At 47.7% G+C, this 25901-nt stretch overlaps 12 protein-coding genes across 12 annotated transcripts; 9 read left to right on the forward strand and 3 right to left on the reverse strand.

Moving 5' to 3' along the window:
- Window positions 1-549: 549 nt before the first annotated feature.
- On the reverse strand, window positions 550-1891 carry F9C07_1064721 (putative peptidase domain-containing protein). Its single transcript, XM_041284154.2, has 3 exons — window positions 1342-1891; window positions 859-1256; window positions 550-806 (listed from the first exon to the last, which is right to left on the reverse strand). The coding sequence occupies exons 1-3, from the start codon at window positions 1721-1723 to the stop codon at window positions 765-767; spliced, it is 822 nt and encodes a 273-aa protein (XP_041140968.1). The 5' UTR covers window positions 1724-1891; the 3' UTR covers window positions 550-764.
- A 748-nt stretch (window positions 1892-2639) lies between these two features.
- Window positions 2640-4282, forward strand: F9C07_972 (Fe2+/Zn2+ regulated transporter; the record flags this gene model as incomplete). The annotated part of the gene is made up of 4 exons (XM_041288483.1): window positions 2640-2983; window positions 3034-3168; window positions 3227-3467; window positions 3515-4282. 4 exons carry the CDS (start codon window positions 2640-2642, stop codon window positions 4280-4282), a joined length of 1488 nt encoding a protein of 495 aa, XP_041140967.1.
- A 368-nt stretch (window positions 4283-4650) lies between these two features.
- F9C07_973 (acyl-CoA N-acyltransferase) lies at window positions 4651-5447 on the forward strand (the record flags this gene model as incomplete). The annotated part of the gene is made up of 2 exons (XM_041288482.1): window positions 4651-5056; window positions 5182-5447. The coding sequence occupies 2 exons, from the start codon at window positions 4651-4653 to the stop codon at window positions 5445-5447; spliced, it is 672 nt and encodes a 223-aa protein (XP_041140966.1).
- Window positions 5448-5982: 535 nt separating this feature from the next.
- Window positions 5983-6830, forward strand: F9C07_974 (acetyltransferase, GNAT family; the record flags this gene model as incomplete). Its single annotated transcript, XM_041284160.1, has 3 exons — window positions 5983-6096; window positions 6209-6748; window positions 6792-6830. 3 exons carry the CDS (start codon window positions 5983-5985, stop codon window positions 6828-6830), a joined length of 693 nt encoding a protein of 230 aa, XP_041140965.1.
- A 368-nt stretch (window positions 6831-7198) lies between these two features.
- On the reverse strand, window positions 7199-9324 carry F9C07_2227805 (monooxygenase; the record flags this gene model as incomplete). The annotated part of the gene is made up of 10 exons (XM_041288472.2): window positions 7199-7297; window positions 7367-7474; window positions 7529-7676; window positions 7735-7937; window positions 8004-8141; window positions 8198-8244; window positions 8310-8526; window positions 8576-8640; window positions 8695-9102; window positions 9159-9324. 10 exons carry the CDS (start codon window positions 9322-9324, stop codon window positions 7199-7201), a joined length of 1599 nt encoding a protein of 532 aa, XP_041140964.2.
- Window positions 9325-11092: 1768 nt separating this feature from the next.
- On the forward strand, window positions 11093-13245 carry F9C07_2249769 (uncharacterized protein; the record flags this gene model as incomplete). Its single annotated transcript, XM_071510063.1, has 3 exons — window positions 11093-11697; window positions 11753-12424; window positions 12496-13245. Exons 1-3 carry the CDS (start codon window positions 11221-11223, stop codon window positions 13243-13245), a joined length of 1899 nt encoding a protein of 632 aa, XP_071365718.1. The 5' UTR covers window positions 11093-11220.
- A 758-nt stretch (window positions 13246-14003) lies between these two features.
- F9C07_2279301 (putative ferulic acid esterase) lies at window positions 14004-15384 on the forward strand. The gene is made up of 2 exons (XM_041288480.2): window positions 14004-14400; window positions 14470-15384. The coding sequence occupies exons 1-2, from the start codon at window positions 14080-14082 to the stop codon at window positions 15127-15129; spliced, it is 981 nt and encodes a 326-aa protein (XP_041140962.1). The 5' UTR covers window positions 14004-14079; the 3' UTR covers window positions 15130-15384.
- An 850-nt stretch (window positions 15385-16234) lies between these two features.
- Window positions 16235-17009, forward strand: F9C07_2227808 (uncharacterized protein; the record flags this gene model as incomplete). The annotated part of the gene is made up of 3 exons (XM_041288479.1): window positions 16235-16354; window positions 16400-16897; window positions 16944-17009. The coding sequence occupies 3 exons, from the start codon at window positions 16235-16237 to the stop codon at window positions 17007-17009; spliced, it is 684 nt and encodes a 227-aa protein (XP_041140961.1).
- A 277-nt stretch (window positions 17010-17286) lies between these two features.
- Window positions 17287-17876, reverse strand: F9C07_980 (uncharacterized protein; the record flags this gene model as incomplete). The annotated part of the gene is made up of 2 exons (XM_071511944.1): window positions 17287-17380; window positions 17710-17876. 2 exons carry the CDS (start codon window positions 17874-17876, stop codon window positions 17287-17289), a joined length of 261 nt encoding a protein of 86 aa, XP_071365719.1.
- Window positions 17877-19698: 1822 nt separating this feature from the next.
- F9C07_1065404 (uncharacterized protein) lies at window positions 19699-22113 on the forward strand. Its single transcript, XM_041288478.2, has 4 exons — window positions 19699-20071; window positions 20128-20771; window positions 20821-21116; window positions 21192-22113. Exons 1-4 carry the CDS (start codon window positions 19850-19852, stop codon window positions 21923-21925), a joined length of 1896 nt encoding a protein of 631 aa, XP_041140960.2. The 5' UTR covers window positions 19699-19849; the 3' UTR covers window positions 21926-22113.
- Window positions 22114-22207: 94 nt separating this feature from the next.
- F9C07_2199659 (C6 transcription factor) lies at window positions 22208-23621 on the forward strand (the record flags this gene model as incomplete). Its single annotated transcript, XM_071509461.1, has 2 exons — window positions 22208-22297; window positions 22353-23621. The coding sequence occupies 2 exons, from the start codon at window positions 22208-22210 to the stop codon at window positions 23619-23621; spliced, it is 1359 nt and encodes a 452-aa protein (XP_071365720.1).
- A 933-nt stretch (window positions 23622-24554) lies between these two features.
- F9C07_1065528 (PLAC8 family-domain-containing protein) lies at window positions 24555-25878 on the forward strand. The gene is made up of 3 exons (XM_041288477.2): window positions 24555-25123; window positions 25200-25297; window positions 25354-25878. The coding sequence occupies exons 1-3, from the start codon at window positions 24976-24978 to the stop codon at window positions 25579-25581; spliced, it is 474 nt and encodes a 157-aa protein (XP_041140959.1). The 5' UTR covers window positions 24555-24975; the 3' UTR covers window positions 25582-25878.
- Window positions 25879-25901: the final 23 nt, after the last annotated feature.

Consider the following 25901-nt stretch of genomic DNA (forward strand, 5'->3'; position numbering starts at 1 on the left):
TGGAAGATTGATTAAATTCCATTCATCCGGACCTTCCCCGGATTGTCGTCAATTTGGCCTTGAAGGCGTGACTGTCCAGAAAAGCTTAGCAATATCTACTTACATCTCTCAATCTTCTATCTCAAAAGGACTCTATCTCAATACTGAAACCTTGAGTACTCAAGAGGACTAGTCGAAAGGGGGATGGCATGGGTACGGACCAGCACAGCCAGGACCTCGGAAATGTCGACAAAGAGGTATGACCCACAATCATGGCTCCCCTGTCCTTGTTGCCTGCTCCTACGACTTTTCCCATCAAGTGGAATGACTGGCTAACAAATTGGTATGGATGCATCAGGGCAACGGATACCCTGGAATGACAATGAGACGTGGAGCACGATAATTGCTTTCAGGGCCATCGCTTCCCCGGTCCCAAGAAAAGAATGAACCGCTCTAGCCCATCAGAAGTACAACTCATCCGCAAATAATTTGGCTATAGGCAACAATCGGCCAAAGATATGTGGTGTTGCCTTTTGTGATCGTTCTCCGTGGTAGGCATATAGGATCAGTGCACAAGAGCGTCATTTTTTGGTGTCAAAAACATCATATTCTATCATAGAACTTTCCCTCATAACTCGTAAAGAATGACTTAGTGAATATACATCGCCGCAGACATTAACATCCCTCCTAATACAATTACCCCATACTGATACTGGCATCCGCATAGTACGCACCCAATTCATGTCCTTAAAGCTCAATAATCCAAGAGCAAACACCCACCACACCTAAGTACAGTGAACCTCCCCACCCTCATGAGTATGACAATTCTACACCACATCAGCCAACACCCCCAAAAAGACAGACAAGAACAGAACTCACCGCAGGCAAATCATCCCCTCCATCCTCAGACTCTTCCTGACTCTCCTCATACTCACCCGCACACCCAACCCCCGGCGCAGCAATATCATACGCGTAAGCCTCAAGTGCAAAATACTGCAACGTCTCCGAATCCCGAGTCGAGGTGCTCTCATTCCCAGCCGCAAGCTCAAGAACCTCTCCATACCCATCGGCAAAATGCTCAACCCAGTTCTGTCCAATAGGGGGCATGTGGAAGAGTCTGTGCAGGAGATCTGCCGCCCAGAAGGTGTTCGTCTCGGACCCGGAAATCGTGTATCCGAGGGCGCACATGGAGGTCAGCGAGCGGCGGGTTGAGTAGCTTAGATCGCAGATGACGGTTTCAGCGGTGGCGTTTTCGCCGCGCCAGTGGCCGGCCCAACCTTTATTCATTTTCGTGTTAGTATGGTGGATTGAGGTTGGTGTATGGGTTGGGGATTGGTAAGATGGGAGGGAGGGAATACGAACCTTCATTCTCGCAGTTTCCGTCTGGGTTATCACATCGGAATAGAACACTACCTTTGTCGCCATTGCTGACGATGTCGTAGGCACCAATGGCTTCGAAAGAGGGTCTGTTACCGAAGTATTTGCGGTAGATGGTGCTTTCATTTCCCCAGCGGAGGATGTGGGCTTTTGCGTGGTCGACTAGGGCTATGGTTTCGTTGAGGCCGGCTTCGATTTGCCGACGCTGGGTTGCGTTGCAGCTTTGGTGGATTGGGTATTGGGTTGTTGCACCAGCATCCCAGGGCGATGGGGCGTGGGGGGTTGCTTGATCGCGGGTCGTGAGGGAGATGGGGGCCGGGATGGCCGTAACGGTGGATAGGAGGAGGAAGGAGATAAGGGCTACCATGGTGGCTAGGCTTTGAAAAGATACTTGGGAGGTCTGTGAAGTCTATGCATCTACATGACCAGGGTTCTAGATGGGCTTTTATACTGCGGTTTCTGGACGTGGATTGCTTGTCTCTTCTTGTCGTGGGCTGTTGCCAAGGTGCCTCCACGGATCGTATTCAGAGATTTCGGTATAGCTGCGGGCGATCGTACGGGAGTATCTTCATTTCGATAACTTGTGCCAAGAGGTACCTTGCGGCTGAGCTTGATATCGCCTTGCGTGATCATTGTAGGCCGTTAGGCTTGCGTTTTGACCATGGAATCACGTCCGGAATTACAGCATAGCATCTCATGGTGAGCTACGATCGTAAGGCATGATAGGGGAATCCGTGAACCATCGCCTGACACGCACAGAATACAACATCCCACGTGTTGACTAAAGCATGCACATACAACATGTGGTCGGATATCAACATGAACCACGATGCCAAGACATCGTGGGCGTCGAAGGGGGCGGCCCATGCCAAGGTCTTGGTAGAGGACCTTGGGGGAAACAAGCCGTATTCATTCTCGAGGGCCCGGTCTCGGATTGTCCAATATGATTCAATATAAAGGCGGGTATAATGATTGGAACCTTCTTGGCGGAGGAGACAGTCGTGCTTGGCACAGATACCTTGGGGGTTAGCCCGCGAGGCTTCTCGGCGGAGGAGTAAATCTCTGTCACAAAGCAATATTAGTAGCGCGCCGTCATGTCGGAGAAATCCGACTTTGGCCAGGTTTTCCAAGTATTCGAGATTACTGTCTGCTAAGCGAGTCATCGCATAGGGCGACACCTTGTGAGAACGGAGGGATAAATAGTAGTTGATCAAGAACTGCTTTCTCGGTACATTATCCTCTCTTCAGTTGAGATTTAGATTGAGATTGTGACACAAGAGATCATGGTCAATATGCTTCGGGGGTTGTTTGTGGCGTCTCTTGCAGCCAGCGTGGTGCATGCGCAGTCCTATTCGGGATGCCACACACATGGCAGCGTGGAGTACTGTTATGGCACCGATGGCGAAGAGACTCCCATCACCACACATGCACAGGCAACGGCCACTTCTGTATCTGCTACTACGACTTCGTCGGCACAGTCATCTGCAGTGACGGGCTGTCATAACCATGGTGACGATGTCTACTGTATCAATGGCGAAGGAAACGAAGTGCAGGTGTCGTTGATAGCAACCCCAACTGGGGAGCTACCAGCACAGTACACCGGTTGCCACTCCCATGGTGGCTCTCAGTGAGTATACCCCTCAAGCCCTACTGTACATTGTATCTCACACTTCGTAGGTACTGCATGGACGCAGATGGAAACGACGTTCAAATCCTAGAAGAGGGAGAAAGCGGAGACGAAAGCGACAGTACCAGCGAATCCAGCAGTTCCTCCAGCGGTGAACAAAACTGTCACTTCCATGCCGGTGTCGAGTATGTTTGCCGCGAACACATAAAGAGATAACAGAACAACGAAAGCTAACAGAGATAGGCATTGCGTCGGCGCCGGCGAGTCGGAAGGCTCGAGCGAGCAATCTTGCGGTGTCCAGAGTCGCGACTATGATATGCCACTGCGGATTGGAACATTATTCGTGATCCTTGTTACCAGTGCCCTTGGTGTCTTCCTTCCGATGTTGCTGGTCAAACTTCCCTTTCCCACGATCAATACTATGGCGTCGACTGTTATCAAGCAATTTGGTACCGGTGTGATTCTGTCCACTGCGTTCGTTCATGTAAGTTTAACGTTCTTCAAATTTTCTGAAACCTGCTAATTGTTTAGCTATACACTCATGCCAACCTCATGTTCACGAACGAATGTCTTGGCGAGCTCGACTACGAGGCCACCACATCTGCCGTCGTGATGGCTGGTATCTTCCTTTCCTTCCTCACCGAATACATCGGCCACCGCTTCGTCGCAGCCCGCGCAAGTAAATCGACCCCGGAATGCTGCGAGGACTCACCATCGAACAATGAGTCCGCAACCCCAAAAGAAAACACAGCACAACGGACAATGCAGCTCGCCCAGCTAAGCCACAGCCACGGAACCGACGGTACCAGCCCTAACACGAAGCTGTCGGTTCTGGTCATGGAAGCTGGTGTGATCTTCCACAGTATCCTGATCGGTCTGACGCTGGTTGTCGCGGGCGACAGCTTTTATAAAACCTTGCTGGTGGTAATTGTGTTTCACCAGTTCTTCGAAGGTCTGGCGCTTGGAGCACGGATTGCGATGCTTCCGGGTCGCATCTTCCCCAGTAAAGCCGTGATGGCGGGGACCTTTGCGCTGATCACCCCGATCGGAATGGCCATCGGTATGGGAGTGCTGCACTCGTTCAATGGCAATGAGAGGAGCACCCTGATCGCACTTGGAACACTGGATGCTTTGTCGGCTGGTATTCTGGTGTGGGTGGGTGTTGTGGATATGTGGGCCAGAGACTGGGTGATGGAAGGAGGCGAGTTGTTGGATGCGCCCTTGGTTAGAGTCTTGGTGGGAGGAGTGTCCTTGATAGCCGGTATGGTTCTGATGGGCGTGTTGGGCAAGTGGGCCTAATATATAAAAATACCGTTGATTTGCTGTATATAGACTACGATTGCGATGGAAAATATTGAAGCGATATTGGTTCTTATTCGATGTGGCATGTTTATTAGGGCCTACAGCACACGTGATGGTAAACAGGCTGACAGAGATGTTCTCATAATACGATGTAACGCTTAGACCATGAGCGATTTCTCCGTCCTCTGCTAGCGAACCGGCTAAATTATCGTGACTCACGGCCGAGGTTCATTTATTACTTAAACGGGTGCCCGAGCCCTTGGCGCCGTCCATATCAACGGCCTTTCAGCCCCCAGCATAAACATGCAGCGATCTCTCACCAAGCAAATTCCTTGGAATTATTCGTACGGCTGAAGCGGCACAATATGACGAACAATATCGACATCCACTATGCCTCTGAGTCTGAATCGGCCGCCCTGGGTCATATTAATATAGCCAGTTTTAGACACGGGCTAGTGTGGCTAAATGCTTTGCCGGGGATGGATCCTGAGGTCTGTATGCCGATGAAACAGGCTCGCTGTCTTGAGAAGCTCGCCTCCCCTGATATTCATGTCTTCTCCGCGGTGGATACCAGTGTCGATCGGGTAGTGGGGTATGCCCGTTGGACAGTCCCCTGGGAGGAAAATAAAGTCGAGTTATCCGAAGAGGGCCGGACGATGGTGGCAAATGCAGCAAGTTTAAGACCAAAGGAGATGAGAGCAGACATCTGGGAACTGAGCTTAAAGTTGATGAAAGAGAAAAAGGCGGTTCACACCACGAAAGACGATATGAGTACGTGGATCTCTGCGATTTGTCGCCTTGTGTTTCCATTCCCTTTCTTGGCTGCTTGGGGGTCATTCCCCATATTACGCGAAGCTTGTCTGCAATAGTCTTACTAATATCCCCCGAAACGATAGTGCTGGATATACTAGCCGTTTTGCCCGAATACCAAGGAAAAGGGATCGGCAGCAAACTGCTCCAGTGGGGAACTGAACAGGCTGATGCGCGGAATGCGCGAATCTATCTGGAGGCTACTATCGAGGGATACCCGCTCTACCGCAAGTACGGGTGGCACGAAGTGGACAGAATTGAGATCGATTATGCGCAATACGGTGGCACAGGACAGATAACATTCATAATTATGATGCGAGACCCTCAGAGTTCAGCCGTGGCGCCGAACTGATGACGTTCGATATTCAGTTTGCGTCGACACCACATCCCCGACCAGCCTGAGGCAGCCAACCCGTGCATGATAAGGGGTCAGCTGATGGCAGATAACGGCAGAACCTGCCTAATATCGCCTAGCGGCTTGGCAGGATGATCATTGCCGGGGGCGTTGATTGGCCAGGGTGGGAATTGTATGTACAATCGAAGCATCCGCGTCGAACTGCCAGGAAGGGCTAAAGGCTGGATGATGGGGTGTGCTCTTATAAGATTCCTGGTCATGCACCGGAGCAAAGGGATAGAAAATCCAAGATCTCAAGTCCACCACGAACTGCTCATCTGTATTGCAATCTCCTCTCCGGCTTCGTATCCGTCCCCCTATCGTCGTACAGTCCGATCTTCTATCCTTCGCGGCTCGTCGACCTTAGATGGCGCTGTCCTTGTTCCCCCTTCGCCGCCATTCGCATTCTTATACAATCGCGTTATCCCAACCCATTCGCAGACACAGTAGGAATTGAATCTAAACTGCTAGAATCGAGTCCAAAACATCCAATATGGCCCTCCAGATCGTCCCCATGACCAAACAGGACATTCCTGAGGCCGTAGAATGCGTCCAAACGGCGTTTGCCGACGATCCGTATTTCCACTGGCTATTCGATTCTTCCGAAGTAAGTTTCGATTACCAAGCTATATATCCCCTCCCGAAGCCCATGGATAGAGAAAAAGAAAAGAAAGAAAGAGAAAGCCTGTATAGACCCTAAACGCATGAATGATGAATAGTACAATATCCACCGGAACGCCGCCTCCCTCGCCGCCCACTTCCAATACGGTCTGAACTGCAACACCCCGATGTACGTCGCCAAGGTCCCTATCAGCGATAAACACCCTCGGTCAATCGTCGGCGTCAGCTGGTGGTTCTCCCCCCAACCGGCCTCCAAGAGCGTATCTTGGTCCGTCTGGGCCCAGGACTGGCTCCTCTCCTTCCGCCAATTCCTCTTCAACGTCCGCTTCGGCGGACGCGGTGGCCTCAACCTCCACCGCTACAACATGTGGAAGGAGATGCAGCGGAAAACCCACGATGTAGTCTGGACCGACCCGCGCGGGTATTACTTCTGTAATGTCTTGGCTGTGAGCTCGGAAATGCGCGGGATGGGGCTGGGCCGGAAGCTGGTGGAGGTTGTCACGCAGCAGGCGGACCGGGATGGCATGCCATGTTATTTAGAGAGCTCGAAGGGAGTTCCGAATATCATTATATACGAGAAACTGGGTTTTAACTTGGTTACGGAGATTGATTGTGTGGATGGGAATGATGCTTGCAAGGTAAGTTGGTCTGTTTTACTTGTGGGTTAGGCTAATTTTGTAGCTGTATTGTATGGTTCGGAAGCCGAAGACCAAGGCCTGAACGGACTTTTGCAGGTTTTGCTCGGTGAGGTCATTGTTTGGAATGAGTCTCGCGATATGTATTGGCTATCAATAAGTATTGGCTATACATTGGACTAGGGCAGGGTTGTGACTAGGGCTGCGGGTGTTCGCCGAAGATATCCGGTGGGTAGATTATACATCCGAGCATTCCCGCCCGGCCAGCTCAGGTTCCCATTTTACAACACATCGCTATCCTTGCCTAGAATTATTCTTCAATAAACCACTTTTGATCATACTCTCGAATAGATTCAACCGGCCCTTCAGTTAGACTTCTGCACAATAGACAGTAGAGGCTCTAATGGAGTACGCGTGGACAAGTAATTTGTCCACTTCTCACCGCCGCTCAACTCAACCGATAAGAGAATAAGTGAACAGAAAACTAGGAGTGTCAGCATAGTTGATGCCGTAGTGCGTATCACTGAATCTGTCCCTCCTCTTCTTAGGGAGCTACCTGGGGTCTTGTAATTATGTTAGAAGCCTTTATTATTATATACTAGCAGAGGTCGACGTGCTCACCTCGTATATCCAGTCCCCTAAACCAGCCACATGTGTCGTATACCACATATAGAACGAGCTCCACGGGTATATGACCCAGTTCCGACCGGTTCTCTCATCGATATACCACTGGGGATGTAAATATTAGAATTCTCGGGATTAAACCAATGAAAGATAACTTACGCTTCTGCACGCATTAGTAAGAACCGTCTTTTCTAGGGCCGTATGCAGTTGATCATTGTATGCCCTCTCGCTAGACACCTTCGGTTCCACTGTTAATGCATGTCTTGATATCACCGGTTTTATAACCCTTATAATCAAATTTGCATAGCTATTAATCATCAGACGAGAACCAACGTCCAGGAAATGTCCAGAAAACGTCCACCTACCTTTCCAGAGAATAAATAATTGAAGTATGGCCGCGCCCGGAATTAGGCCCCATCATGTAAAAGAAGTTAGGAAGTCCCGACATAGCAACAGAGTTGTATGCTTCGATATAGCCGAATTCCTGCCAGTGGCCCTTCCTACTGTGACCATGGCGTCCTCGCAGTTCGGCGTCGAACTGTGTCAACGAAAAGCCGTTTGCCAATACCTAGTGTCCGCGGTTAGGCTAATGTCTTGAGAAATGAATATTGAGAAAGCGTGGGAGATTCCATACAATCACATCTGCAGGATATGTTTTTCCGGACTGAGTGAGCACCGAATGCTCTCTGAGAGCGATAATCGGGTCGTTGGTCAAGTGTACATTGTCCCGGTTCAAACAGGAAATGTAGCCGTCGTGATCGAAAACGCGTCTCTGAATTTCTGTTGTTACGTGGAGTGTTCCGTGCAGTCAGCAATGTAAAGACTGACCTTGCATCCGATATCTGCGGTAGGCATCAAGAGATCCCAGTATTCTTCTGCAATGGATCAGACTTAATAGGTGTGGGAGGTAGGTGAGAGGGAAGCACGATTTCCAACTCACCTGGTGCATATTGCTCGATATATCGACAACTCTTTTCGCGGGCCTCTTCCCTCATTCGCTCACCTGTCTTGGTGAGATCAAATTGGAATGAAGAGGTCTCGAGGTATAGAAATATCAAGAGCCGGACGAAGCGAAGCAGGGCAGGAAGACGACGAAAAGTCGTCCTCCACGAAGATGGAATGGTAATATCGTTTCCGGGGAAATAGTGCTGTGGAGACTATTCTATGTTAGGAGTATACCTTATGGGAAGACATATTCTCACGCACCCGGATAAACTGCGTGACGGAATGGACGTTGGATGCAATAGCCGGTACTAGCTGAGTAGCTGATGCTGCATTCGTCGTGAGTCAAGGAGAAAAGCAAGGACTATAAATATCACTCTTACAGCCATTCCCTATCACAACCACATCTTTGTCGTTAAGCGACACGCTGTGGTCCCATCTAGCCGTGTGAATCATGCTTCCTTGAAAACGCTCGATGCCGTCAATGTGGAACGGGTTTGGGTTTGTCAGACCTCCGACTGCTGATACTAGAATTTTGCTTTCTTGAATGTTCTCCTGGTCGCTTTTCACGTCTCGGAGTTTGACAAGCCAGGTCTTCGTCGAGTCTTCAAACGAAGCGCTGATCCATTCGGTATTTCCCACTACATGGCCTGAGATATCATAGCGCAAAGCGACCGACTCGAGATATTGTAGCACTTCCTGTTGTTTCGGAAAGAATCGAGAGAATTCAGCATTAGGGGCGAAGGATAGACTGTAGAACGGGGCTGGGATGTCCACTCCACACCCTGGGTCTGGGTTGATCATTGTTAGGCCAATTGAGTGTCTTTATGGTGAAATAGATACACACATGTGTTGGCAGCCCAGGTGCCTCCAAGTGTGGCTCCCCTATCGTAAATAACAAAGTCGTCGCAGTTCAGCTGCTGTTTCAGCTGGCATGCTACCACTAAGCCTGAGAAGCCAGCCCCAATGATGACCACGCTCACACAGTTGGGTGGAGTGTCTGAAATAGCCATGATGAATAGTTGTACTCTTCATAATATTAACATAGATAAAGAAAGTCAATGGGATTATAATTGTGAAGTCAGTCCACAGTATATATGTGAAAGTAGTAAACATGTGAATCAGCGTGTTAACAACGACAGCTTGATGAGGTTTGATATCCCGCAATAGGCAATAGATGATAGCATTGAATCGATAGAGCTGAACTAGGAAAGACTCCACATAGTCTCTAAAGCTATCCAAAATACCTGGTAGAGCTGAGCTTCTTTGTTACTTCAAATACCAGATGAACTACATATACGGTGGAGCATTACAGGGGTACTGCAGGGTAAAAAACAGTGGACCAACATGCAGGATAGGGTTAAATAGGAAGTGAGCGCGTATAGTGGGAACTGTCTAATCATGATTGTTGATGTAGATGCTCGATTATATGTACACAGGGATCAGTAACATGATGTAAATATGATGGCGAAAGCAGTCTAGAATCGCATGTCAACTTCTTATAAGCAGGTGAAGGAAGAACCATATACCCACTATTGGGCGTACCATGGGTATACACGTTCGTGATCCTGCATACGTTAGTCTCCTAGGGTGAGCTTAATAGGAAGTATAGGGTACGAGCTGTCTTTTAAAGTTGCATAGCCTCACGAGGATCGGCCTCTATGTACGTCTTGCCTTAGCATTATGGCCCCGGTGGCGAGAGAAGAACCTTATTATCTGAATTGATTGCTTCTGTCGCGGAAGGTGCTCACTGTGTGATCACAAAGCATGGCAGCTATTGTGAAATTGCCAGGAAGATACTACGAGCTTTGAAACGGAAAGAGACCTGTATGGCCGGATAATATGTTACCTAGAGCCAAAGCTCTGCGACGCCAGGGAGCCAGTGAACCATGATTTGGTCAAAGTTTAGATCAACTTCGCCTCTTATTCCCTTTGCCGTAGGATAGTGCTCACGATCGGCTTTTCATAGCACAGACCAGAGCTGCTAATGTAAAATCAAGATCTGGACGTTAAGAGTCAATGGGAAAAAATGTGGTTCGCCATAAAAGTATGGCTCTGCACGTCATTCTGTTAAGCTTGGTCGATTGAATCTTGTTTTCCTGATTACGAACGTTCGGATCCAGCATAAAAAGATTATTTTCTGCACACCCCGAGTCCCCGGCGTATGCTTATGCACTATTCAAGACGGCCACTTCTTGGAAGAGACAAAGTTTGGCTCATTGCATGTTGTACGCAATTGAAAGATCATCAGTGGATATTCGTCGGCACGGCGAAATCAGCAACGGACCATTGTAGAAGGTTACTGGAAATGAAGCTAATACAACCAGTCACCCGACCAGTCACCATATTGCACTACCATCTATGATACAGTATGAGATAAAGGCTTGACCATGCTTCTTGTGCAACAAACGTATGGAGTAGTCGGAGGGTAAAGCTTAACCTTCACGTCTGACTTTCCCCTATTTATCCTATCCATCGACAGTTGTAACCCCACAAACTCCCGACGCCCAGCGTTTCTCTCTTCTTTGACCAGGAAATGTCCCAGAGAAAGCCTTGAATTCTGGGGCTTAAACTTGTTCGGAACACATTGGTACCCCTCCTCGGTATAGGAGATATACAAACTGTTGCGGGAGAATAACGAAAGAGGAGCATAGATGCAGTCTAAGAAGCAACACAGGGAGTTATCAAGGAGACTGACGTAAGGATCCTGTCTCAATACACAAGGATTTGGACCGGACACACCGTGAAACGAGGGGTTCTGATTGACTTTAACGTGCAAGTCGAGTCTGGGAGGCGTCTATATATTAACTAAATACCCAAGGCCACTTGAAGACTCCCCTGCTTAAGTCACAAATATCCCACCCTCACTCATATACCTCTCTTGGTCGTACAGTATCCTGCCATTCCCAATGTGCTGCCATACTGTCAAATATAGCCCGCACGTCACGGGTGGCTTTATCCTTAATTGGGCTACCCCTAATATGAAGATGCTCGTCTTTCTCCTTCCGATAGTTTCGGTGGCCGCGATTGGCTCTCTTCTCTGTTCGCTAATGATCGCGGCATTCCTACGGCGAAGGCTTATTCCGCTGAATTCACATATCAAAAGAGATTTTATAGGAAAGCCGCTCCTGTTTCCTGCCAGACTCACTCATACACGCAGATTCCCGGAGACAGAGCGGTATAATTACTGGTACGACTATTTCCTGATCGGTATACCGGTTGGCCTTCGTGGTCGAGTTGGGAATCTTCTGTCTATTGACAGTTTACCGCAACGGGAACGACTTTGGGAAAAATGTTGGTTCACTATCGATCCGACTTATTACCTTGACCGTGGCAGCGGCGACCGCAGCCTAGAAGAGAAATTGCATGTCTTCTTGAAATCAGTGGTATGTGGGAGTTGCATCAGAAGGTCAGGATGTGGTACTGATATCTAGCTACTAGGGCGAGGATCCGAAGGAGTTTCCTTACGCATATCTCATTAGTGTACCACGATTCTTATGGTTCCAGAAAAGCGCTATCAGCTACTGGTATCTGTATTCATCAAACCGGAAATTGACTGCCATGATAATGGAGATCAACAATTCATTCTTCGAAAAAAGGAACTTCTTCTTCCGGGTAACCGGTGATGGCATGGCTGTTGATAGTGCTAATAATTGGTCAACGACTACGACGGTGTCGGCGAAGGGTTACCATGATAAATTGTCCCTTCATTTTTCACCCTCAATGCCAAAGTCAAAACAGTACAAAGGTAGCTGGGAGAAAGATATCTTCGGTTCACCCTTCGAGAAGGTTGGCGGATTAATGGTATCCAAGTCAGTTGACCCAGTGCTTGGGCCATCAATCCAATCCAACTTGAGCTCCAATACCCCGGATGGCCAAGTCAAGGTAACAAGCCGTCTCTCTTCTTGGGGTGAGCCAGTAGATCCATTGGCAGCCCCAGGCTGGATTATAGCGAGATTCATTGCACGATGGACGCATGTTGGTGTTCTTTCTGCGCCTCGAATTGTCAAACAAGCGCTCCGGATTCGATTGCGAGGTAAACTCACCTACCTGAAAAGACCCGAGGTCAGACCAGGGAGTATTCCTCGAAAGGAAACAGAAATTGAGAGGCAAGTATGGTGCTCTCATGTACTGTTCTCAATGCCTAACGTCCTGCCAGGGATCTCGAACTTCCTTTTCGACAGTATCTATCCGGGCTAGCGTCCCACACCTCTTTCCCAGTATCTATCAAATATATCCCTCCCAAGTCAATTCACTTTGATGACATGACTTTTTACTCCCCATCTTGTACTACCTGGAGCTCACAACCAACTTTGACAATTCAACCCCTTACTCCACGATTCTATACGTCCTTCCCACAATATGATAGTCCTCGAGCTGCATTTTTCACAGAGACAAAAGCAACACCGACGAATTCGGATGAATCTTCTTGCCGTTTGTCTATATCAGATCACTCACTATTGGAATTGGATCAAGTTCTGGCCACCGCCGGGCAGACTCTGGATACTGAAGCTGCAAAGTTAGGAGCCAGGAATCCTAAGGACTGGAAATGCAAGATACTACAGAAAGTAGTATCCTTCCTCCGTAACTCACCAGCAGAAACATTCATGGATCGGTTCGTGAGCCACTACGCTCACCCCTCATTGCAATACCGGTATCAGATCAGCCTTATCCATCATCTATTGGCCTGCCTGCTTCCGATCGAATCACAGGCCATCGTCCAACTATGCTACATATCAGCACGGAGTATAGTCGCTTACATTTTGTTGCTTGTGGTATATTCTACATCGTTACATTACAACGTGGCCGGGCGAATGTGCGACCATTTCATTCCGCCTGGTCGTGTAGTAGGTTTGTACTGGTGTTGGGAGATGATGAACAAATATGTTGGGAAATATTATCTTAATCCGTTTTCATGGGGTGAAGGATTATGAGTTTATTATGCAGTATGATATGTGTTTCTTGGCCCCATAATGCTTCTCCCGGATATATAGGGATTATGAGTCTCATGAACTGTCTTAGTAGATTGTTGTTTTCTTATAAATAATAGGCACTTCCCAGACTTTAAGAGAAGTTAGATAAAGTTTTAAAAAAATTAATAAACTGCGGTCACGATCCAGATATGTTCATTCCTAGGACTCTCCCATTTCGCTCAGGACGGTACACGCATATATCCTTTGTACCAAATCTGCAGGCAGTCCCTCCGCAGCCTAACAGAGGATAGAATAGGCTAACAGATAAGCAACTGAGTCTCACCTACCTAGATTATCTATCTAGATTGCGTAGATAGTTTAAATAGACTACACTACTTAGATTACCTAAACAGGCTTAAGGTGATTAAGATAGTGCCTTTCCCACTGCTAGTTTTCGGCGCAGCTCTAGCAAACTATGCTTATCAAATATGATATGCTAGCAATGGGTATTTGTAATATGTGTATTTCCTTGTTGTGTATATTATGGGTTCATGTATGATAAACGACTGCGCCGCTCGTATTGAAGAATTTAGTATCTCTTAGGCAATAAAGACATGATTTAGACGGCTACGAGGAAAGTGTTCAACGGGTAACAGCTATGCCGATCCAACATTGATCGCCGTCAATCCGAAGAGACCATTTGCCAAGCACGCACTCGTAGTGCATTCGACCTAGACCAACATATCCAGAAGGGGCAATAGATCTGCATAAGCAAGGCGCATTCAAGAAAACTTGAAATACATAAGCCTTGGATCTCCCCTGAAGAAGAGTGATTGATTCTTCCTAACAGAAGCAATGAAGTTTCTCTCAGTAATTCTTCTAACCACTACCGCTGGGCTAGCCAGTGCCGCCGGCTCAGCAGGCTGCGGACAACCCTTACCCCCGAGCCAAAACCCCGGGGGATCCAGCTATGGGGTCAACTTCACCCTATCAGCTGGTACTCAGCGATTCTATCGGATCCACATTCCTTCCAACTATAATGTGAAAACACCTACCCCACTTATATTTTCGTTCCATGGACGAGGCAAAACAGCCGAAAGCCAAGAGAAGCTGTCGCAATTCAGCAATGAAGATTGGAATCCAGATGCTATTGCTGTGTACCCGCAGGGGCTCAACGTATGTAATAAGTTATCACTCCGTTACTCCTCACCAGCTGAATGATTGATTATATTAATCCACATACAGAAAGAATGGCAAGGAGACCCACACTCGAAAGATGTCGATGATATAGCATTCACCATGGAAATGCTCGACTACTTCCAGGAAAAGTTCTGCATCGATTCCACACGTGTATACGCAGCAGGCAAGTCCAATGGAGGGGGATTTACGAACCTCCTTGCCTGTGATCCAACGGCATCCACCCGAATTGCAGCCTTTGCTCCAGTCTCGGGTGCCTATTATCAGGATGTTTCTGAAGAGGCCTGTCACCCTACTACGGTGCCCATCAAGTGTTCTCCCGGTCGCCCTTCAATTCCTATTCTTGAATTTCATGGTACGGCCGATAAGACTATTCCTTACGGGGGAGGTGGCCGGCGCGGCGAATGTCTTCCTTCTATTCCGCACTTTGTTCGTGAATGGTCGAAGCGACTGGGGTACGGACTCCACAATACGACTAAAGAGTTGTATGATGGTAATGTGCAGGAGTATCAGTATGGAAATGGTGATAATCGTGGGATTGTTACTCATTACCGGATTGGTGGGTTGGGACATGACTGGCCTAGTGTGCGGCCAAATAGCGATAATCCTAATGGGACGTATCTGGATGCAACGCCGATTATCGTCAAGTTTTTCAAGCAGTGGGTATTGCCTGGGTCCTCCGAGGATAACCAGAGCGAGGCGAGATAGACCTTGCATACAGTTCGCCGTGGTTTAAAATACTCTTGGTGCAAGAGTCGAGAACGTGACAATGATTATATATGTGTTGAGGTATTTATGCTTAGAAAGATTATCGTTGTCATCCTGCTGAACAACTATAGCTAGTCATACAGAATATCAAGCATTGCTTAACGGTATCCTACAGTCATACAATTAGCACAGATACAAATCTAATCTTCCATTCTACTAAGACTAACGCACCCGAAGTTTACCCATTCGCGATATAACAGTATAGAATATTTACCAAAAGAAACCATTCGTTTAACTTGGATTTTGCTCTCTAAATCCCCAACCGAAGTGCTATGTAATTCCCAGGGACAGCCGGCCCACTGACTTGTCGATGATCAATGCAAAAGCGAACCTCTACAGGGAGTTTTTCAGCATGTCTCATTTGTGGTGTTAGCGAGAGCAATTGTCTTACTTTACAGGGTTGAGTCGGCAAAGCCCCCTAGCCCTATGCAGAGCATCTCGCTTGGTGATTCGTGACAGGTAGAGGTCGGGCTGGCTTTAAGGTCCCTCGCGATCTATATACCTGTGTGCTGGGTTTGGGAAAGCCTCATCTTATACCACCATTGTACGGGCTCGAACTGTGGCAGTAGCTTAACGACCTGTCATAACCGGATCACAAAAATCTAAATATAATTACTAGTGTTTCGGAGAGCCGCTAGAAAATCATGTTCGAGATGGCCATGGCGGGTGAGTTCGTCTCATATATGTCCATTGTCTTTGATGCTAATGAGATGTTGATGTATGCAGGTAGAGATGACTTAATTGTTTATTTGCCTGCCTGGGATGGGGGGTGAACGTTAGTCGTTCGATTTTACCCGATATGCATATGTAGATACATAAGATCACAAGTATGAAACTCACTGTGCCATTTCTTCATATATCGGTATAGCGAGACGTGCTTGAAGCTACAGATGGTAGCGGCCTTCATGCCTCAGGCAAAAAAGATAACCTTGAAAGGGATGCGATTATATCCTCCGAGGTCCGACTACCTGCCTTAAAAATCAGCCAAACACACAAATCTCTTTCAACCTCGTAATACTCCTGTTGCCAGTTTCATATAGTCCTCATGTTTAATGAGATCCAGGCGAGGCCATCCGAGGTTGAATTCCTCGAGAAGCTCAAGGAGAGTAAATACTCGGTGGTGTTCAAGGTCCGCTTCCGGGAAAGAATATGCATCATGAAGGTGGTAAGTATTCACGTTCGGTTACCGGACTTTACCTGACATTCAAAGTATCATGACAGAGGCCCATCGGAATTTGACCCCCCTGACCGCGAAATCAATCTCTTTGTTTCTGAGTCCACCGCATACCATCGAATGCAGTTGAAGGGCTTGTGCGAGAAGGGGGTTATCCCAGACTTTTACGGGACGATTAGAAACATTCAGCCTTCTTGCTGGTCAGATCTCGATATGTTTCTTAAGGACAGACTGCCACCAAATGCTATTCTTATCGAATATATTCCAAATCTGCAGTCGATAAACCTATCGAACTATTCAGAGCAACGTCTGGCTAAACTACGTCAGATACTGGACGAGATCCACGAGGCAAATGTCCTCCATGGCGACCCGATGCCCCGAAACATGATGGTATCTTTAGGAGAACAAGACAGGGTACACTGGTTAGACTTTGACTCTGCCCAAACATTTCCAGAGGGTGGTGATCGTTCGCCAAAACAAGAACGGTGGATGAAGGAAGAGGTTGAGCTGTTGGACTATTTTGTTGATGCCTTGGTAAGTTCTAGAGTTCTCGCGATGGACTTAGCTGACTCTCTAGCAGGCTCAAGATCATAAAGAAGGCAAGCTAAACCGTACAATTTCTTATTATTATGATTGGTTTGCGTAAACAGGACATGCCTCTACGAAGTAGAGGAGGCTTGGCGGCCTGACTGCCTGAAAAGGTTACCATTCCTAATTGGGTATAGTAAGGGGTCACGGGTACAAAGGAGAATTTCCTTTTTTAGGTCAGGATATCAGGGGCTTCCATGAACGGATTTGCCGTTGTACATCAATTGCCTCTCCTTTTATGGATGATAACGTATTCAGTTTGATCCTCAAATACTTCCCCGGTCGGGACCTCAGATTCTGACGTCGCATATCATTAACCTCAAAGAGTAAACGATCTACTGGTCCTGGACCGTTAAGATCGCGAGACAAGGATCGACTGTGCGGAACTGCGGATCCTCCATGAGTTTGTCGATCTTATCAGAACTGTCCCTATAGAGTGTGGAACACTCGATAAAGTAAGTATCTGCACATTCCTCCTGACTGTGCTGGAAAGGAGAACCCCACTGGTATACTTGAAAGGCAAATCGATACGACGGTGTCAAATGATACCGAGACTAGATATCTGCAAGAAAGGCGAAAAAGCAAATTACGAGTAGTATTCGGCAAACAGTTAATTGGCTGGTTTCAACATTTCTTCGTGATTATGGTATCGCTTTGACAAATCAACAGCAGTGTGCAATTCTGTCCTTCCCTCTGGTCCTTCCATCCTCAAGCCTCGGTAGTTTGTAGATAAGTCCACTGAATTTTCCAACGCTCACTCGCAGGTACCATTCTCGTTGGGGCTACCGATATCGCCCTGAATGACGCAGACCTTCGAGCAGCAAGGAGTTTGCGAATCGCATGGCAGACCGTTGGGGGTGCATTGGTTCGGCACCGCAGCCACGGTAGCAACAAAGACAGAGAGGATGAGATAGGCGAGACGCATATTTGCCGATAGATCAAGTGGGTTTGAAGGACTGGGGGTCATTAGTTACAAAGAACGATCTGCGTTAAACAAAGATTGTGTGAGATACCTTTTAAGGTTATGCTTTTTGGATTTAGACGCAAGGGCAGTGTGAGTAAGTAGCTTAAGTATAGGAAGGTCCGGGAGGGGAGGAAGCCGATCCTTATATAGAGACTGGGTGGGCCTGTTCATTAATTCATGGTCTCCCTCAGTGTCAGATTTCAGTGACATTCCGAGGCCCACCTCCGGAGCCAGGAACGGCACTTGGGTGAATAGCTTGTAGCACTTGCCTCTGTCGGGAGTAGACCACTAACTATGCCATAGTGGGATAGGAACAGGTCGCAGCACTAGATGTGATACTCCACAGTCACACAGCCAATCTCCTTGAGCTATTTTTCTGGCCACCACGGCTTTCAGCTAAAAGTGGGTATTGGACTCGCTTAAGGGTTAGTCCCACGCTACTCCTATATTACGGAGTGTGCCGAGCCAGCGATAAAACACCAATGGTAGCATGGATAGGTACGTAGTATATACTCTCATATCAGAAGAGCTTTCTTGATTGAGAAACTAGAGCTCTATACTCCAAGGGCTCCAAGAGGTCGGAATAGCTGGTCGCACATTGAAACTACGCCAGTATCCGTATTTCTTTCATTTCTTTGCCCCTCTTTGATTTCTTTACACACATCTTGGCGCATCATCTTAACGTCGGAACCTAGCCAAAGTCTAAATCCCTCGCTAAAGATGCACCTTGATGACCGGAGAATATTGCCATGAAACTGTGTCCCTCTCCATCATCTCCGTGACAGTTGGGTAGCCAGGCTGTACCGAACCGTATACTTGACATATACGTCCAAGTTCCTCTTCCAATCACTCTCCGTCCGTTTAATATTTCGGACTAATATTTGCACACTTTGATCGAGGGCACTGAAATCATCTTTTGGATATCCTTGCCGGTCCAATCCATGGAAAGTATTGTCAGCAATTGGCGAACGGCTATATGTAACAGCGATAGTCACTCGAAAATGCCACTTCAAGACCACAATGCGTAAAACCCATCTTGAACGGGTGTTCGAACGGTCTGGTGGGGAAATGAGGCATCACTGACCAAAGAGCGACGGCACCTTGACCACTCATTAACGATATGATTGCGATCGACATTCTCTTTTCCTTTACTTTTGGCCAAGCTTTTATCCTTTTCTCCCAACTCTGTGGTTCAGGTTTCTTCGGATGTGGTTGGTTGAGCTGTCAAGGTGTGGAGACCTAGTCCCTTTTAGCTGTGTTCTAAATATATTAACCACCGAAATGCCTGTTTATTCAAGTAGGGTAATGGATACTACCTGATAAGGGGCTGAATGAAGTCAGGTTGACTGTTGCAGGACTTGGCAGTAGCTCTTGGGGGATATCAAGGGGTTGTCGTAGTTGTGAACCTCCTGTTGACGTGGGATCCCCTTAACTGCTTGGTGCTCGGTGCTCGGTCGCTCCACTTTAGAAATTACTGGATCTTGCTGGATTAACACCAACTGCTGAGATGTCCTGGGCTTTCGTCGCCTCGTGAGTGTACAGGGACCACGAAGTAAGATTGAATATGACTTCAAACTGGATCTTTCACTGAGGATAACGCAAGAAATCCGTCCCAGAGATTCCGAGAACATAAGGGCAACTATGTGGATAATTATATTTCCGAATTGAGTCTAGTCGAATTTCTATAGCCATCAAGTATAACTTAACGTACTTCAGTCTTAGCTCACGATCCACTTTGAAATGGCTTTTGACCACAGATAATAAGATGCCAGCAATGCTACATTAACCCTACTTGTACAGAGAATGGCGAATGCACCTGATCTGGCACGTGTTCAACCCCGACTCCGGATCCGATTCCGATTCCGACTCTCCGACCCTCAACGACATCGACGGTCGCTCTTCTGCTTCCAGGGGAATGGATATCCTACTTCAACATGAGTAGACGACAATCGTCAAGACGTCATGCGTGCTTCCGATGCATTGAACTAAAAGTCAAATGTTCTACACAAGGCAATGACAAAGAGTGTCAACGGTGCTCTCGATTGGGCCGTCCTTGTGTTTTCCCGAGCACTTTGCCGAACAACCCAGGTAGAAAAAGCCGGATCGATGAGCTTCAGGACCAGATCAATGAGCTTCGCGATCAACTCACGAAAAGGGTAAGTTGACTTTTTGCTATGTGTGAGTAGGCAAACTTGACTGACTGAAGCCGCAGGACGAGGCAGCTCCTGGACATGGCATGTCCGGAGATGAGGCAGTGCCACATGCTCTGCAGCAACATAATGGGCCAATTGAACACACGAAGTCCATCTCTCCACGACCTGACTTGGGTGAGCCCGGCGACTTGTTGACTATCGGCATTCTCACCTTGGCGCAGTGTAATCGACTCTTGGACAAGTTTCGCATGGTCAAAATGCCACAGTTTCCGTTTGTAATCATCCCCGACTCGATGAATGCAATCAGTCTCCGCCAGGAATATCCCTTCTTATTTGTGGCTATCATGACTGTCAGTACGGAAGATAGACCAGCATTACAAAAGGATTTAAACCATGAAGTGAAGCGGAACATCAGTACCCGTATCATTATGAACAACGAACGGAACATAGATCTACTTTTAGGCCTTCTGGTCTACACAGCGTGGTACCACTATCATTGGGAGTCAATGTTGCCGCACATGTACCTGTTCCTTCAACTGACCGTCACAATGGTTGCTGACCTGGGGCTCGATCGACAACCCAATTTCACTATGGGGGACATCGCAGCCAGCTTGGGTAGGCCGAGCAGTGCGCATCAGCTAGTGGCAAACCATTCGGCCGCTGGGAAGAGGGCTCTCCTGGGAACGTTCTATTTGTGCTCTGTGTAAGGAATCAACTTATTGTTTACTCGAACTCACTGACATCACAATAAGATCGTCGCTTTTTCGACAGCAGTTGTTCATGGAACATACCGATTGGATTGGTCAATGCTACGATGAATTAAGGAAGAACTCAGAGTTTCCATCAGATCAACATCTGAAAATATATATAGACGTGCGATTGCTAGCTCGAAAAAGCGCAGAGGTATTTGACGGCAATGTTCACAGCTATACGAATCCACCCTTACATGGACGGGGGAGATTAGAGGTAGGTATCCAGGAGCTTGACAAAGAATTTACTTTATTTCAAGGTGTTAAAGATGAAGCTCGACAGCACGGAAGCGACACATGTGAGTTACCTAGTTGCATAATCTATTCAACCCTCAGAGACTCGTTGCCAGTTGTTAATCACAGGTCCAAAATAGATGGGTATGTATTCGAAGTCAAAGTAAAACCAGTCATCGTTCTTGGACAGATAGTCTACCACAGAAACAATGTGTTCCTTCTCGATGAAATGGAGCAACTTGAAAACCTCATTACATCTTCAGAGAGCTTCATTACCTCCTTCCTGGAGGCCTTACCAGAAATTGCGATTCAGCTTCCTCTATCCTTCTACACCTATCTCTGGTATGCGCTATTAGTGCTCTCAAAGGTCCTCTTGTTGTCCGACCTGGAGTGGGAAAGAACAACTGCGTTTGGGCGAAGAATTCATGGAATCGCGCGGGCGGCAATCGAAAAACATGGGGAGCTCTCAAGTGGTAATGATGTCTGGGCGAATAACAAGAGGGTCATAGGCAGTATGATATCATGGCTGGAAAAGCATCAAGACGTACGAGGGCCGGAACAGAGACTGCGAAACCATCCAAGCTCAACGATGCACCATCTTACAGTGGTTGACAAGAATACACACTACCCCTCAGCTTCTGCTAGCTCAAATTCGACAGAACCAGGAAAAAAGTTTGCCTATCCTACACAGCAGCCTGACCCTAATCAAGCAGCGACCGAATTCACATTTGATCAAGTTGCTTTGGAGGGTATGGGCGACGGGGTAGATGGCTATTGGGATGCAATACTATGGCAGCAAATGCTAGAAGGACCAGTATTCCCAGGGTTGTCTTCTTCCCTGCACATATCTAGCTCGGGGTGCTTCCGTGATTGACAGTTTGTGTTCTGCAGTCGAAGGATATTTAAAACCTATTTATCTCTTTTCCCTTTCTTTCCATGGTTGTTGTAAGGGTTATAAGGGTTATGGATGGGTCTTTGACTCGCCAAGCCCAATCGCAGAGGCGGAAAATGCTGACTGAGCCCCTGAATGAGGCCACAAGAATTTCTCCGAAGTATTGGCGACAATTCTCAGCCACGACTGCTATCCTTATTTTCAACCCTATCCGGCGAATCGGTGATAGACATTCCTTTACTCAAGGGGAAGACGCAACTTCATATGCTTCCCTACGGGACAGCTAAGGGATCTCGTAGATCGCATCGGAAATCACGCCTTGGATGTGGCAACTGTAAACGCCGCAGGATCAAAGTAGGTACTCTCTCGGCAATTACTGTTATGCCAGTTAATTAACAATTGTACTCAGTGCGATGAAATTAGGCCAGCGTGCAGTGGCTGTCTGCGCCACTCCGTGCAGTGTGACTATCAGCTTGAGGAATCGAGTTCCAGCGTATTCACAGCAGCAGAAAACGCGAAAGGGCAGCCAGCGGCAACAGCGCCCAGGAAGGTGTCAACTAAGCGCCACCAAACATTTATCTCTTCATATCAAACCAACTTCAGGCCACCGAAGCGTGCACACAGAACTCGCAAGTCCATACCAGAACAACTACTCCAATGTTCCTCATCGGAGCGAATTTTTCCGACCTTGTCCTGTCGACCTTTTGAGTTTACTATCATCGACATGGAGCTCTTCCATAACTTCCTAAATCCAACAGACTATGGCGAATCAGAGCATCACAGTGCAATGCGAATGCAACAAAATCAACTTTCTCGTCTTGGGTTTTCTTTCCCGTACGTACTACGCCTCCTACTTGCTGGTTCGGGCTTTCAGTTAGCACGGCGTCCAGAAATCATGAAGCTGCAACAGTCTGCTATCCAAGGGAGAGATTATCATGTGGTAGCTGAGCGACACTATAACATCGCCATTCGCGAAGTGGCAGCGGCAGTGCCACGGCTGAATAAAGAGAACTGCCATGCAATTTATACCGCCGCTGTTCACATCTTCGTCTGCTCACTCGCCATGGGTCCGCGACCAGGCGAGTACATGGCTTTTCGAGAGGATGGTCAAGACGGCCTTCTATCCTTGTTCATCGGTGTCCGGACAGTATTGGAGATAAGCAGCAAGTTGTTTTCACCAGATGTAGTTCTAAAGGGCGATGAAGGGGAATCAGGCTCCGAGTCAGATCCGGCCGCAGAAACCACAGGCCCCGTCAGAAGCTCAACTATCGCTTCTGAATATGGGTATTGGATGGACCAGTTGCGGCATCTTATAGAATCCGAGCTTGTCAGGGAAGGTACGCTTAATCCAGTTTATCGTACGGTGTTCGAACGACTTCACGAGTGCTACGATGCTGTCTATAGCCCCTTTTCGCCCGTAACGACTGCACTTCTATCACCATGCATCTTCGGCTGGCTCTATAGACTGCCAAACGCGTTCATGTTTGGACTTAGACAGCGACACCAGCCGGCATTGGTGATATTCTCTTATTTCGTCCTCTTGTTGGATGAGCTCACCTGGAATTGGTTTCTTCAAGATTGGCCTAGACACATTCTCATCGGCATTCACCGTAACCTCGACGTCTACCACCAACAATATATCCAGTGGCCTATGCACTGCGTGACATCCAAAGCCTAGAAGGCCATTTGCCCTTCAGAACAGTTTGTGTCTATCAACATATCCATGCATGAGAGATATCTCATAAATGCGTCTATCACTAATACATAAACATGACATCGATGCACCAAAACACGAGCAATAATGATTCAGTCCCTCCTGGTCCAGTGGCCTGCAGACGTCACACCTTCCTGATTGGGTAACACTCTTCTCCCTGATGTTTTTAGGGCACAACGCTTATAGTAATAGAGGCCCAGATGGTGCAGCGGTCTCTGTTCGAATCCGCCTCCTGACGCCCTTTTCCCCGGCCGCTGGAAAGGACGTCAGGAGGCGGATTCGAACGGTAATAAATCCCTGGTCGGGGATTTCCCTAGACAGTGCTATTGATCTCCCGGTATCTACTGGGGATCAGTTGCGACTGGATAGGTTTTTTGAATTTCTTTTTTCCCCCCCTCATTTGAATGATTCTTTTCGCTTCATCTTTCTTCAGTGTTTGTTGATCTTGGCACATGAAAAGAGCAGGGGCGACCATGACTGAGGGAAAGGACGCGCTTGCACACTTTGTACGTTATTCCTCGTCATAGACTGTGTCCCTAGTATTACCGCCTAAGGATGGAGATCTTACAGACGCGACATTTATATACCCATAATGTCAAGGCAACTTTGGTTCCACGTTTGAGCTCTTTCGTAAATGCCACCAATACGAACGTAAACTTCCGTTTCCAGCTTGAAGTCCGAAGAGCAAATTCTTATTAGTACGAGAGAGCATGAAACCTGTGTGGACATAACTCGAGGTAAGACAAGACCGATAGGTTGAACCTCGCAACAATTGTACTTAATGGTATCCACACTAAAACCTTTTGAACCATGCGGCTGCAGATCCTTATGGCGGGCCACCCTGTCCTATGTATGCTGTCCTACTATAAAAATTAGGGTTTCCTGAAAAGGATCCACATGAGGGTCAATATCCTTCACTTGCTGCTCTGCCATTGGCCAAAGACCCACATTTCTGGAATACGAACGCGGACTTCCCTTTCTGGAAGTGGGTAACATAGCCCTATGGACCTTCCATGAGGTAAAACGGAAGGTTATGATCCTAAAAAGGAGCGAAGTGGATGAATAGAGATTCCAGTCTTTCTGTTGATATTTAACCCCTGTGGTGCCCAGGCTCAAACAGGGACACACGCAGATTCGTTTTCTATTTTCCGCGGCCAAAGAACTCAACCTATATAACCGGGCCTTCTACACTCCTTCCTGATCTCCTAAAAATATTAACCTCAGCCCCCCACACTCCTTACCGCAGAGCTATAAGAATTCTATCGCTCTCATCACACTCGCTTAGATCTGCTATCCAATCCAGCTGCGCCATTGCAAAATGCCCGAAGCAACAGAGAAAATCTACCGCTCCTGGCCTCATGGACCCCCGACATACTCACAAGCCAACCCGAGTCATTCGCGAGATATCACGCAGAACCCGGACTGGAACTATTCCCTCTTTGACTGTTGCGACCCAGGCTCACTGTGTAAGACAGACACCGCCAACACTCCCTCGAAACAGGACATCACCCCCTAACACATGGGATCTTTCCAAACCTCTAGGCCTGATGAGCTGGTGTCTTCCATGCCTGACATTCGGCAAAACCCAAGCCAGGAACCACGATGCTACCTTGAACGGTTTTAGCTATTGCAACGCAGACGTAAGTCAATCCGAGACTTCAAACAAAAAAAGGACACCTGCTGACGAGCGGTATAGTGCACGATTTTCACAGGTCTCGGCCTCATCTACTCCCATTGGATCATCCAGACTATCAGACGCGGTGAGATGCGTGAACGCTACGGTATCAAGGGCAGTTGTTGTGGGGATGGCTGTGCGACGTTTTTCTGTTCTTGTTGCGCTCTGGTTCAGGAGGAGAAGGAGGCTGAGTTGCGGACGAGAGCTGAGTTGGGGTATCAGATGACGCCGGGGATGGAGTATAAATGAGGTCTGATAATATGGGAGATGGTATGGGCCTTGACTGGTTACTTTTCGTTCTTTACTGGACTTTCTTTTTCTATGGCATTTCTTTTGTTTCTCTTTTTATTTACTCCTTCGTTGATTTAATCATATTTCCTTTCTATACAGAGGTTGTTTATAGTACCCACTGGTCCAGCCATGTCTGCACCAAGCTAGAATCTATGGGACCAAGAGCTCGAAATGTGGGGCTCGCTGCGCTGGCCTTGTTTGTTTCGAACTGAAGAAAGCTATCATCACCATTGCTGCGGGCTAGCCGCTCGTAGAAGCTCAGAAGCTTGTAGGCTGGC

The sequence above is a fragment of the Aspergillus flavus genome, chromosome 1, assembly GCF_009017415.1.
Source record: "Aspergillus flavus chromosome 1, complete sequence".
Lineage (NCBI taxonomy): Eukaryota > Fungi > Ascomycota > Eurotiomycetes > Eurotiales > Aspergillaceae > Aspergillus > Aspergillus flavus.